Genomic DNA, 14651 nt, shown 5'->3' with positions numbered 1-14651 from the left:
AGTCAGCCAGCAGATGGTGATTGTCAGCAAATCTTTCCACAGAGATGACTCTTTCAACCTCCACTCTTGCCAGAGTCAAGATTCAAAGTGGGCTCTTACTGGCCAAATTCATCGATGAGAAACCATTCTCTGCCATCCACTGTACCTACTCTCTTCCCAGGGAGGAAGGTGTCTGTTCCCCTCTCACTTGGCTGCAGTGAGCCATGGGCTTTTTCCAAGCTGCTCACCTTGAGGGTTGGGGGATGGGTGCCATTCCTGGCTGCATCAGTTAGTAATTCACAGTTTTCATTTCGGCTTTTTCATCTCTCTGTCTCTCACCCTCTCTGGGGGTGCGCAGCACTGTCCTGAAGAGCTCCAAGAGGTCTCTTAGATAGCTTTTAGCCCCTCCTCCATTGATTTTGTGAGAGAGATAAGCCATGCCTGCCTATTCTGATATCATCTTCCCAGAAGTTCAAAATAATACATATATTAAGGATAGTAGGAATCAGGTTTCTGACTGTCAGAAAAGGAAATTAGAAATATGGAAAGGGAGAAAACTAGAATGAACTTTGTAGATTGGATTAGAATAGGAAGTACGGGTGTCAACACAGGGTTTTAAACATATACATATGAATAGGAATATAAATGTAAATATGTGTATATATAAATACACACACTGTTCTTTCCACTGGGAGGGCCTGGGAACAGCGATACTCCAATAATAATGAGCATATCTAAGGCCCAGATCTTGATTTCCAAATTCTAGTCTCCAAAAAAAATAAAATAAATAAAAGAAACTTGGTTAGGGAAAGTACAGGAGAAACCTGGAACATCTTACTGTATGGAAGAAGGATATCAGGACAGCTCATGAAATTTGAATTGGGTCTGAGAACTAGATGGTAGTACTCTACCAGTGTTAATATCCTGATTTTGATAGCAGCCTTATGGTGGTTAAGTTATGGTTGTTTGTAAGAAATATGTGTTAAAGTACTTGGGAGTGACAGGGCTTCAAGGCAGCAACTTACTCTTAAATAGTTCAAGGTAAAGAAAGTTCTTTGTGTGTACTTGCAACTTTTCTTTAAGTCTGAGACTGAATGAGTGAACAAATAAAACAAATGGAAAGAGGGAAGGTGAAAGGCGGGAAGGTAGATTAAGGGAAGAACTACTCACTGAGGTCTTCAGCCAGCTGAACTCGTTTACCAGTAAGCAATTTAACCTTCTTTTGGCTGTCTTCAGCAAAATCTTCCAATACCTCTTTAACATTTTTCTCCAATCGCCTGACTGTTCAGAGTAAATAAAGAACTTGAAGAGCACCGTTTTTATGAATGCACAGGAATGATAAACAACCATATGGAGAAAAAGTTCTTGTATCTGTTAGGTTCATATTTCTCACAGTTACAGGGAAAACCCCTACATGTTATACAATATTTTTATCAACATGGAAGTGATATTCTCAGAGAAAGTAATATTCTCAAGCCAAAACACTTTAACAGAAGTCCAGATTTTCCAAAAAACAAAGTAATACTTAGTAATACTCTTTTCATAAAAGAGTTTTTGTGTAGTGAAGAGACTCCTGGTATATTTTATGTCCTATTTTTTTCAATTAGGGTTTATTTTTATTAATATTTTAAGGGTAAATTAAAATTTTCAACTTTAAAGAAGTACTTGGGCATCCTTCTGTATTATTATATTTTGATGTCACAATTAGAAAGAGGCTTCTATGTGACTTACCTTCAGTGTTTGTAAGTTGCTGCCTTAAAGTATTTGCAGTAATAGCAAGCATGCGCTGTATTCGCCAAAACAGAACTACATCATTACATTCCAACTGAAACATTAAGTAAATAAGATTACTGAATGCAAATTTAAACATGAAAATCATAATCATAAACAGATACAAGAAGTCAGTACCTATATCATAAGCTTTAATTAAATAAACCTTCAGATTTACCCAATATGTGTATTTTCACTGTAGCTGTAAGCTGTAGGATCTTCTCTGTGCAGTATCCATGAAATCCTGTGTGACTTGGGTTCTATCAGACCTATAACGCTTTGTTTTGATTCTCAAATGACAAAACAAACTTGGCAAGTAGAGAATTTTACTCAATATACAAATGCAAATTCATAGCATATACATTCAATTTGTGTTCAGTTTTAATTAACATCCATGTTTATTTAAAAGATGTTGTTACCTAGTTTCTTTTGAGTGTGTATTCAAGCTATTTTTAAAATTCAGCTGTATGTGAAAAAAAATTAAATATTTTTTAAAGGAAGCATATTTTGTAGGGAGAGATGACCTCAGCACATTAAAATTATGCAAAAAAAAATAACCTTGCCATTTTCACATATGGGCATTTATATACAAATTTTCTTTTAAGCTGATGAAAATTCAAAAGTAAAGCAGTTCAGGGGACTCAGTTAAATAAGACTATTCATTGTGCAGAGCTCTGGCAAAAAAAATTTTAGAAAGCATTTTTGCTTGTGAGAAAATGACGAAAATACACGTCTGCTGCCATCTAGGGATTACTGTGTGAAATGTGACATGGAGCCATGCCAAACTGTCCATTCCAAGAATATTATGTAGTTCTTTTAAAGAATCATTAAAACAAGATTTTATTAATGTGAAGCACGAATTACAATGTGATTTAGGAAAAAAGCAGGATAAAAAACTTCTTTACAGTATGAAAGAAGTTTTTCATACATTCAGAAAAAGTTGAATAGAAAAACACAAAAACATTAACCAAAATTACTTCTATGTTACAGGATAGGTGACTATTTCCTTTTTTACATTTATTTATTGCACTAAATTTCCACAAATGGAAATGTATTATTTTCTAGGATAAAAAAGTTAATTCTTCCAAAAAAAAAAAATATGAAGAACAACAAGCAAAGTGGTCTAATGCCTATTATGTACACAGGCACTAGGGATGAGGTACATGTAAGATGCAGTTACTACCAAAGTGGTAAATATCTCTGAAATATATGAATTGGGTTATTCCTTATAAATGGTGTATTTCTTTTACAGATCAATGGATTTAAAATTAATACTAACGCTCAAGTTTACTTTTAAACAACTTTAAGCAACTATTTCTAATAAATATTTCTCCTTGTTTTTGGAAAACTTACCTCAGAATCTACAAAATGCCGTTGGTAGTAGTAAAAGCCCCTTCGACAAAGGTTACAATGGTTTAGAGCTGTTTTTAAGAAATGTCTTCTATAAACTTGGTGCCAAGTATCCTTAATCTAAAACGAAAAAAGAAAATAGAAACCAAATAGTTAATGTACACTCCTGATGTTGATCACATTCTGAAAAGTCTTGTACAAAATTTATTAAAAAAGCAATGGCAATGTAGTTATTCTACCAACTGCTATCCACTTAAATTTAATTTTTTTAAAAGACAGATTTATCACTATTCTAACCCCTTACAAGTTTATGTACTTCAAAACTTGCAATGTTTTCAATAAGCATTGTTATATTATATTTAAACAAACATCTAGTAGAGTATTGGATAGATAGTAATAGATAGGGTAGGGATTATCTTCCCCTAGTTAAAGGTGAGGAAACCAAGGCAAAAAGAAGTCAAAAGTCTTGTCTAAAGTCATAAAACTCATTACCAACAAGGTTAGGACTACGAAGCTGGACCCAGACTAAGTCCATCAATTTAACAATATTTCCTTTCTGATTTATGACATTCCACTGCTACCAAACAACCATGATCCCCCTCACTTTACATTATATAGTCTGTTACAGTGTCCAAAGTTCTTTTACATCTATTGTCCTTTATATGCATACTAAAAATGTTAAGTAGCTAGAACAAGTATCATCAATACTGTTTCACAGATGAGGAAAACAGGGCTCAGAAAGATTATACAAATTACTCAAGGTAATATTATTAGCAAATGGGATGGATCTATGCCAGAATTCATATCTCCTGACATGAATATTTTTTTCTTCACAAAATGTTTTGAACAAAAAATCACTTGGGGAAAAAAAAAAACCCTCAGAGATTATGATTATAAAAAGCAATTAAAATGAACAACCAGTCCATATCCTAAGATATGGGCAATGGCCTTTAAAAAAAAAATCACATCAACGCTTATATTCTACCTTCAAGAGAAAATTCCTATTTTATAAAACAAAGTGACACATAGAGTTTGAAAGTATCAAATCTGAACATAGCTTATGTAGGCCTAAGACCAAGGTGGATAAATTTATATTCAACTAAAAATCATTACTTTAATCTCATTTTCAATTTATGAAATATGCTAGATGTATAACAGCTTTAACTGCTTTGTATTTTACCAGTTTTCTTTTCTTCCCTTTGAGTGGAGTTCAAAATAAGTATATTCATTTCTCAAATACAGAAACATAAATAGCAGATCATCTTTCAAAGAATTCATGTTTTGCTCTATAATTTCTGGATATGCTTGCTTTCCCCAAATGATCTGATCTACCTTTCTAATAGGGTTTCACATAAGTTAATAATAAAATGAGCTTTTGATTACTTATTACCTATCCTAACTAAGAAATTGGGAAAGCAGGCTCAGAATCAGTTGTTGTTTTCACTTTGCCCCAAATAAGCCTCAAGAAAATAAGCAAAAAATAGTCTAAAGTGTATTCTTATATTTACTATAAATGACAAAACTGAGATAGAGAGGACCCAAAAGGCTTTTTATCCAACTTAACACAAACTTAACACTCATATTTTTTCTAAATCCACTTGGACCTGACTGAACTACATTATTTAATTATAAAACATATGTGTATACCCAGGAGCCATATTTAAATAGAAATTCTATTTTGCAATCGGAAATAGTGAGGTGTGGTGGGAAAATCTGAGTAGGTTTGCCAATTTTTGCCCAAATGAACTGCTGAACTTGCCCAAGTAACTTCACTTCTCTAAGTTTCAAGTTTTCCATTTATAAATGAAAGCATTAGACTTAAAAAAAGCAACTTTAGGAAAAAAATTCTACCCTTTATACAAACAAAATGGTTGAGTTTACTATGAGCAAATATACACATGATCCAATTCAAATTAAGGACTTAAATAGCTAAGCAACACAAAGAGTATAATATTTTACTGCAAGAAACAAAGATTAAAGAACAGGCTTATATTTTTCAGCAATATTATTTATTACCAAACTTGGATCGACTTCTACTCCTCGGGATTCAAGGTTTTTTCGGACTGTGGTAATCTCATCACTTGCAAGATAAGCCGGGTGTTCCTCATTACATTTCAACATTTTCTCCAGTTCATTCTTGGTTTCATTATGAACACACTTTAAAAGATTTAAGAGAGAACTATGCTTAGATAGTTCATAATTTGGCATACTTGTAAAAACAGTGTCAATTAAAATAAATACATTACTATTACACAATAGGTAACACAAGCTTAAATATGACAAATAAGAAAGACCATAGTCACCTGGCTTATAAATACAGGGCAACTGGCTTATGAATGCAGAACAATCTGGCCTTATTGAAGGAGAAAAAATTTGGAATTAGCCCTATTTGTTACATTTTACTTTTGGTGATACATTTTCCTGCTGAAGTTTCAGCACCAGGTATATTAATAGCATGCACTTTCTTTAATTCTTTCTTGACTTTAGGATACAATCTAATCTAAGAAAAAGTACACTGAATGCACAGGAAGAGATAATGTTCTATAAATGCCTCCTATCTAAGAACCAGATTACAGTAAGATCTCACATCTCCTAATATTTCTTTTCTGGGAAAAAATAAATAAATATAAAATATGTAGTTTAAAAAAAAGAAAAAAGTCTTTTCATTAAAAATTGTGAATTCAAACTGCTTCTGTGAGGTTAGTATCTATCATTCTTAAATTCTCTTCCTCTCTTCTCTGTAATTGCTCATAATCCCTTCACCAAAGGAGGAAATAAATAATAAGTTTTGAATACAAGTCCCTTATCCTATATCAAACTAAATTTATCTTTTCATTTTTTAACACTACATTTAAAATTGCTTGGTAAAAGAAACTAGCTTGAAATTCACTGATTACTCTTAACAAGTAATTATAACAGTGCTTTGCCTCCAACTGTACCACAGTTAGAGAACCTGATTATTTATATAAGAATAATATTTTAATGCAAATAATTGATTTGGAAATGGAACTACTATTTTATACTCTCTGAAAACAACACTTAAGAAGAAATATTAATTAATAAAGAAAAAATTCATTATTTGCTTAAATATCTGGATATTTAGTCTGAGATAGGGAAGTGATTTCTCATACCAGTATTCCCCAATTCTTCCTTCTTTTGCTTTTCCATTACTATCTTCCTACCTGTCCCAACTCCAATGCTACCACCATACTTAGCCTTCAGAAGAGAACTAGTCTCCAGTCTATCCTAACCTAGATCTCCATTATTTCAGCACATATAAGGTGAGGATTTTTCAAAAGACGGATTTCCTTAGAAAACTATTGAAAAAAAAACCCAACCACCCACAAAGCACAAAATAGTTTTCAGAGCATTAATTTTCACCTTTAAAATAGGACAAAAAAAACCTTTTCTTTTCCTGCTAAATCCTGTCATTCAAAAAAACAGAGAATTGTTATACAGCAGCTATATTCGCAAGGCTAGACATGGGGATATTCTCAGCCTCTTCTGGAATCTCTGTTGCTCACCATAAACTCCAGGTATGAGGCCTAGAACAGTGATTCTCAACTAAGACTGGGAGGGTTAGAAAGGTTGGAGAAAGAGAATCTGATACAGTGTATCTGGATATGAAACTCTACTTTGAAGGAAAAAATAAAACATACATACACAAACACCTTCCCAGGTGATTCCGATATGCCCTCCCTCTCACTCCAAATTTGGCCTGTTCCACACCCTCTGTCTTATGCATCATGCTCTGAAACCCAAGAGGGGAAAGGAAAGAGCTCTTCTCTGAAGGGTTTCCAGATTCCTCTTCTAGGCTACAGACCCTGGGCAATGACCTCAAAACTAATTCCTTAATTTGTCTCAAGGGATGCCCTATGGGCTCAAGTTCCTGGAGAAAAGAATGTGCAGCCAGAAATCTTGACTCCCTGGGAGTATTTTGCCAAAGCATACTCACCACCAGGTTGCAGAAGCAAGTTCTACCATTGTTGGTTGTTCTTACAGACACTAGGCCCAATTTCACTAAGCCATGAAGGTCAGACACCAATTCTCTCTGCCTGGAGTTTATCTGCCTTATGCAAACTCATTAAAATCAATGCGTCTTCCTGGCTCAGTCAGAAACCTCTGATGGATCCCCTAGAAATTATTTTCTGATAGACCTTCTGTTCTTAGCCCATCTGCAGAGCAGAGATAACTGGTGTACCCTGAACATGTGCATGATCCAATCACTAACTCTGTTCCTCACCATCTCTTCAGGTTCCTAATGACTTATTCTTCATATAAATCATGACAGAAAAAAAGAGAAGAGAAAGACTGACCCCTCCACTACAAGTTGAGACACACGCCTGATACACAGCTTATGAATCAAATGTGTGAAACTGGAAAAAGAAATAGGTTTTGCTCATGTGATTTACTTAGCTCTGTTTGTAAAATAAAAAATAAAAATAAAAAAATAATACAAATGAATAATGAAATATGGATATGTCTTTTGGTAATGTTTTATTCTCTCAAATTTTTCACCTTTTTAGGTTCTTTTTTCTAAATTAAAAGGATTCAAAGAACAAAGAAAACAACAATAGAAAGAGGATTGGATGCCCATTCTTTTTTTATTGTTTCATTAACTTACATATTTCAATTCTATATTTTATATAGACTCTTCTATTTTAAGGAATAAACATAAAAATGAGAAGTAAAGGACCGAATTCCTAAAAAGGAGAAGCCATAAGAAGAACAAAGGAAAAAAAAAGGTTGCGGGTGGGAGGTAAGGGCTTATTATTTGCACATTCTCCTTCTATTTAATCATTCTTAGTTATTTTTAACTTGTCTTTATCATTTTGTTCTGCTGAAACGCTCATTCAAGGTATGTTAAATGAATGAATTCTACAATTCTGTTTCCTGCCTGAATTCCTATGCTTATATTGTGAACATGATGACAAGAAATGCAAAAAAATAAAATGATCTGAACAGACTACTAACAAAAAAAAATCCAGACATAACAGAAGAGAAGTTAGTAAAAGTCATTATATTCCTTTATTCCTAACATATTCATTCTCTTAAAATCTTGTCATTTTTTTTCTTCTTCTTAATCTTTTAATAATAGTTAGTATATAATGATATGTATGGGGTAGATAGGTGTATGTGTGATTTTACCTCAATTACTTCAAATAGGGAATCAAAATGAACAATGATCAACCACAAAAAAAGCATGTTTCATCTCCCTGATCTCTATTTTTTAATAACACAGCTACTTTACTTAAAAAAAGAAACTTCCTTTCATAATTTACTATTTTAAAGATTCATTGTATTTTAGAAAGTCAAACATAAAACATTTGAAATTCTTAAGACTCATCTAGAGCCATGCAAAGATTATATTTTAATGCCTGAATTAAAATGAACAAAATTATAGCATTATTAGACAAGAGATTTGTTTGTTTTTACCTGTTCTTGGGTCCGATTCTTCCAGTATAACCACCTTTTTTTCCAATCTGGACCTACCATGTTTTCAATCACATTTTCAGCTAGAAAAGTAAAAAGTATTTTAATCCATCAAGAGTTTTCTCACTTACCAAGCACATGTATTACAACTAATAAAGGTCTTTCTTTACTTCTAAGGGCTATAGCAATATAAAGTCAGTTTGCGTAAAGAAAAAAATGATTGAAATGAACGTGTGTAAGAAAGAATTATGTCGGTATTAGAATCTCTAAAAAGTGTAATTGTTTTAAAAATCCCTATAAGTTCAGTACCAAACACACTAAAATATTATGAATTATAGGTTTTTAGAATAAGCACATATAAGCACAATGTGTCCAATTTATTAATACTATAGTAATTACTAAGTAGTTGACTGAAAAATACCACAAATAATATTCCACTAAAGTACTAATGGCAGTGATCCTGAATGTTAATTATATTTTTACAAATGTTTCCTAAAATTTGGGTGACTCAGCCATTGCTAATACTCAGAACTTAATGATCTGTGTTCCAAGAACTGTGTCCCTACTTACTATCCTTCAGACGAGCCTGAAGAGCCTCTTCCATAAAATAAATAGCTGCATCCCACTGCTGTTTATCAGATATGGACCGGTCTTCTAAAGCATTGTGTTGAATAACTCTCTGAAATAACAAGGAAGGGAAATATTAATTTGATTTAGGTCATCATTTTAGCAGTTTTATTCAAGTTGGCTGCTTAGTAAATATTCAAAATAACAGATATATCTAAAATAGCATAAAAGTTATATCCCTCCCATAAAAATGTAGCAGGTCCTTTTGTTTTCCTGCTTATTTGTCAATTTTCTATCTAAACTATAAACATCAGAGACTTTCTCCTAGCCCAAATTAAATGAGCTATCTCTAAAATAGTCCAGAAAAAGGCATTTAACTACATAAACTCCAATATTCAGAGGTTAATAAATTCAGATTATCTCTACCTCTCTTTTTTGTCATTGACCCATGTGTTAGTATTTCCAAAAAAGAGAAAAAATTTAATAAGCATTATTTCACTGTTAACGGCAATGAAAAAAGTAACTGGGTAGAGGCTTATAAGGTCCAGACAATCATAAATGTTAGTTGTTTATTACAACAGAAAATTGGTTTCTAAATTTTAAAATTTTTGAATGAACAGAAGAAAATGGCATCATACTCTTGGAAAGCCAGTCTTGTAAGACATTCAGCAAGAAAGAATATGGTTTTCAAATATGAAGACAAATATTTCTTCAAAATTAAATTATAATTACAAACAGTCCACTAGCATTTACCTAGAAAATCACTCCATCTGATCATTCAGCAGTGCCTCTCATAATTCTGAACAGAGGAAGTGCTTAATAAAGGTTTGATTATGAGGTGAGAACATTCTACATAACAAAAGATGTTTCAGGTGGTGAGGACAGAAGCCAGGCTTTGTAGTCAGATAGAGCTGGGCTCGAATCCCAACTCTGCCAATGACAGTAATAGAGCTGTTATAAGAATTAAATAAAATAATGCTCGCAAAATAAGTAGCAGAGTTCCTAGCACATAGTAAGCATTCAGTACATGACAGTCAGTTATGACTTTAGCAGCCTAACAATTTATGATTCAAAACCACTGAAAACCAATGCACTTAATTACTTTCATTACCACAGAGGATAAAATGAGAGGCAGCTATCTGTAATTCAGGCCATGTAATAACCAATGGATAACAGTTTGTGGAAGTTTACGGAAGCCTTGTTTACTTTAAAGTTTGACTTTCTTCAGAAATGCTAGCCAAGAAAAAATGGCATAGGATGATTTTAGAGAGGTAGAGAAATGTTAGAGGGCAGATTATAGATCAAAAATCTTTTTCTTTTCCTTTATATAAATTCAGAACCTAATTTAAATAATCACATAAAAATAGTCCCCTGTAAAAGGGTTTCAATTTGAGGAATTGTAAAGGTATAGGCTGCCACCCTAATACACAAAACATACCAAGCTGTCCTCTGCAAAGTCATTCCACTTGTGGCGTTTAATACTTTCTTCCTTAACAGCTTCTTTAAGTTTATCAAATATGTCATCATGCTCTTTTCCTTTTGGTTCAGTCATGAAGCGAGAAAATTCTTCTTGTAGGGTCTCCCAAGCAACCTAGAATTATTCAGCAGAGGAAAAAAAGCTCTATTTATGCTATATACTTTTACTTTATAGCATGAAAAAATAACATATGAATTCAAGCTATACAGATGTGATAAATCAGCTTATCAAAAAAATACATATGAAACTACGCTAAAAAAAGGGTTGACTGATAGAAAAGATTTGACCTCCTGATAGATTTGAGTTCCTGACATGTTCTGCTAAACACAGAATTTTAAATTTTTAATATTTAGATGCCGACATTTAAAATTGAGACTTCCTATAAAAATCTCAACTTCCAGCCTCTTTCAATCTAGCAACAATGTACCCCTTCCTATGTGATACACCTGCTGGAGCTGCCTAGCAGCTGCTGTTAGGTAAGGTATATACTCTGTCTGCCACGAGACTTATTATTTCACTTATTTATTTCATCCTGTACACATGTGACTATGTCTGCTTCTTCCACACTATAAAAAGCTTGAAATTACTTAGTTTAGTCTTCTTCATATCTTAGCAAAGATATGAAGCATTGCATTGATACTTTCAAATATACCTGAGCATTATTCACACTTAGATTATAGTTATGTCCTAATTGTCTGAACAGTGAAAGGAGAAGCACACTGTCAAAAGTTAAGTAAGAACAAAATCAACTTAAGTTTAACTGGGCTTTTTAATGTTGGATTTTATATTCAGTCTATCTCGTTTTACAGATCAAGAAATTAGGGCACAAAAAAGGCAAGTATCCAAAAATACAGTGACAAATGCAGTCAGTATAAAAATTTGTTTCTTGACTGTGATCAGGTCCATGTCCTTTCCACTACACGTAGGCTTAAAAGGGCAAAGTGGAATGAAACAGAATCTATGCTTTTTAAAATAAGCTTTTAAACTGCTTGAACTTTAACATATGAAAATACTCTATCACAGACCAGGATCCTGAAAAAAGTTTAGGTCAATAGTGAGGAAAGTTACTGAAGTGGCAGCAGCAGGTCTCTAATTATTTTAGGGGGAACTGTGTCAAAAACTAACCAGTGTTCAGCAACATGCAACTTAAGAAAAGAGCTGCGTATGTTCTTAGAAAGAGAGGTTTGAGGAAATTGAGAGGAGAGGAGAAGAAGTCAGGGCTACAGTAGCAGCATAGGAAAGGGGTGAAACCACACATAAATAATTAGAAGCTGATACTTTGTTTCTAAGGTAGGTGTGAAAAGCAAAATTATTTTTAACACTGATTCTAATTTTGTTAGCAACCTCACACAGGAGCACAGGAGCCTCAGTCTTAGCTAGAAAAATGACTCTGTATAGAGTAATATGCATGGATGACGACGATAATCATAATAATATCAGCTGGCATTTACTGAGCTATTTACTGTGGGCCAGGGAATGTCTAAGTATTAACTCATTTAATCCTCTAACAACCTTGTGAAGTAGGGAACATTATCATCTCTAGTTTAGAGATAAGGAAACAGAGGCACAGGAAGGTTAAGTAACAGCCCAAGGATCACATGCTGTTCAGTGGTAGGGCCAAGATACATCAGTATTAGAAATGGATCCTTTACGGTCCTTTCTTATGATTGCTAGTGGAGTCTTCTGGCAGAATCCTAACTAAGGAAATGATTATTTAAGTAAAATTGAGCCCTCTAGGAACCAGTAAATGAAATATTTCATCCAGTAAGTATTTTCCTTATATGAATCTCCTTCCACAACTCATCTACAGAACTTCAAAATATTTTACATTCAATAAAATTTTGCTGGTTTTATTTAATACTATTTTTGGAAAAGGAGCCAATTTCCTTAGACTAACAACATTACCAATTACAAAGTTTTTAAGTAACTGGGAGCAACATTAAGGTTAGTCCCAACAGAGAGATGAGGAATAAAGAATAAATGTATTTAACAACCAGAAGTAAAGATTGTGGCTGTGATAGGAATAAAACCTAAAATTCATAGCACCTACTCCTGTCAGACAATGCTTCTTACCCATTTAATTAAATTATATCCTAACCTCTACTGCTTTATTAGGAAGCTGTTTATCAGTCCACTGTTTAAGCTTGATATCTACTGTAGTATTAAAAGTTCCTGAATTCATGGTCTGTGCAGCTGGAAGATAGATGTTTTCAATTACATGAGTTGATACTCTTTCCCATAAGGATTGCTGGAGGATTTCTTCCCTGAAATTAAAAAAAATTTTTTTTCAGAAATACTGGACTGGAATATAACATTGTTTTTTAAAAATCAGCTTTACTGAAGTATAATTAACTTAGAAAATGCCACCCATATTTAAAGTGTACAATTTGATAAATTTTGACATATATATATGACCATGCATCCACACAATCAAGATAATGAACATACCACCCTCAAAACTTGGGAGCACTGGCTCTGCTGTCACTATAGATTCATTTGCATTTCCAGAATTTTATAAAATATATATTACCTATTTTTTATTCACTCAGCATAATTATTTTGAGATCCATCCATGTTGGATCATTTCACCTCTTTTTATTGCTGACTGATAGCCCACTGCATGAATGTTTATCCATTCATTCGGTGACAGGCATTTAGGTTATTTTTAGTTTTGGGCTATTACAAATAAGGCTGCTATGAATATGAACATTCACTAAGTCTATGTGGGAACTTAACACTTTCATTTCTCTTGGGTAAATTTCTAGGAATGGAATGGCTGGATCATAGGGGAGGATTTTGTTTAATTTTTTAAGATACTACCAACTGCTTTCCGAAATTGTTGTACCATTTCACATCCCTACCAGCAGGCCTGAGGGTTTGCAATCCTCCACATCCGTATCAACTCTTGGTATGACCAGTCATTTCAATTTCAGTCACTCTAATATGTTTATAGTGGTATCTCATGCTTTTAATTCACATTTCCCTAATGACTAATAATTCTGAGTATCTTTTCAAGTGCTTATTTGCCAGTTCTTATGTTGTTGCTTTCTTTAACAACTTCTACAGAGTATGTGTTGATTATGAAGTAGAGTCCAAGACTGAAAACTACATGGCATAATCTTAATTTATCAGAACACAGCACAAAGCATAAGGATGTTATGGGACATCTGCTCAGTAAAATTGTTCAATAATTCATGATTAAGGTAACAATATAAAATATACATCATCAATTTGAAAATTCCATCTTAAAAGACATCTAGAATACTGACCTTCTTTATATAAGAAAAAGCCAACTATTTCAACCAAGAAGAAAATATCCTGAAATCTCAAGAAAATATTTGGCTTCCTCCAAACTAATTTCTACTGTAAAAACGTATTATAACACAAAGAAAAGACTTTATCAAGGCATCAGTGAAAAGAGCGGCCTCAAACCTCTAGGATACAGCCACAAAGCTCAGAGTAGCAGAAACATCCCTGATGTCCAAAAGCTGATCTGAACTTTCTTGGATGAGAAAAGTCACTCCTCCACCCCCATTAGGACTATCTGCTGAATTTGCATAAAAGTAAGTCTATTGGATCAATTTTAGGCAGAAACTAAGATTTCACCCACTAGTCTACAGCTGGCTTGTGGAGCCAGCAGAGCAGCTGAGTCTGGAGAGAGGCAAGGCCCAGGAAGAGAGAAATCCAGGAAGCCTTAACACTTGCAGACATTGGGATTTATCTATAGTGATGTAACATAATAATAATATAGCAATATCTTGGTGTGTGTGTGTGTGTGTGTGTGTACATATATATATATATATATATATATATATATATATATATATGTAAATTTTCTTTCTTTCATTTTTTTTTTTGTGAAGGAGGTACCAGGGATTGAATCTGGGACTTCACACATGGAAAGCAGGCACTCAACCACTGAGCTATACCTGTTCTTCACTGGTATATGTTAATGTCAGCAACCTATTCCTGAAAATTAGGCATATTAAATAAAAACCCTACCTGGAGTCTATTTCCCATTATAAAGCATTATATGTCAAATCTAAATCGCTGATAAACTTCTTAGAACAGAACT

At 33.4% G+C, this 14651-nt stretch overlaps 1 protein-coding gene across 4 annotated transcripts in view; it reads right to left on the bottom strand.

The window, feature by feature from the left end:
- Positions 1 to 14651, bottom strand: part of OPA1 (OPA1 mitochondrial dynamin like GTPase) — a 101109-nt gene that overhangs the window by 30733 nt on the left and 55725 nt on the right. For all 4 annotated transcript variants that reach the window (XM_058295545.2, XM_058295547.1, XM_058295546.1 and 1 more), the window contains 8 exons: positions 12675 to 12840; positions 10538 to 10690; positions 9103 to 9211; positions 8536 to 8615; positions 5116 to 5256; positions 3103 to 3219; positions 1711 to 1804; positions 1150 to 1260 (listed from right to left, as the gene is read on the bottom strand). In XM_058295545.2, coding sequence (XP_058151528.1) covers positions 1150 to 1260; positions 1711 to 1804; positions 3103 to 3219; positions 5116 to 5256; positions 8536 to 8615; positions 9103 to 9211; positions 10538 to 10690; positions 12675 to 12840 — 971 coding nt within the window. The remainder of the gene's footprint in view (positions 1 to 1149; positions 1261 to 1710; positions 1805 to 3102; positions 3220 to 5115; positions 5257 to 8535; positions 8616 to 9102; positions 9212 to 10537; positions 10691 to 12674; positions 12841 to 14651) is intronic.

The sequence above is a fragment of the Dasypus novemcinctus genome, chromosome 4, assembly GCF_030445035.2.
Source record: "Dasypus novemcinctus isolate mDasNov1 chromosome 4, mDasNov1.1.hap2, whole genome shotgun sequence".
Lineage (NCBI taxonomy): Eukaryota > Metazoa > Chordata > Mammalia > Cingulata > Dasypodidae > Dasypus > Dasypus novemcinctus.
This window is presented reverse-complemented; position numbering and strand designations above follow the sequence as displayed.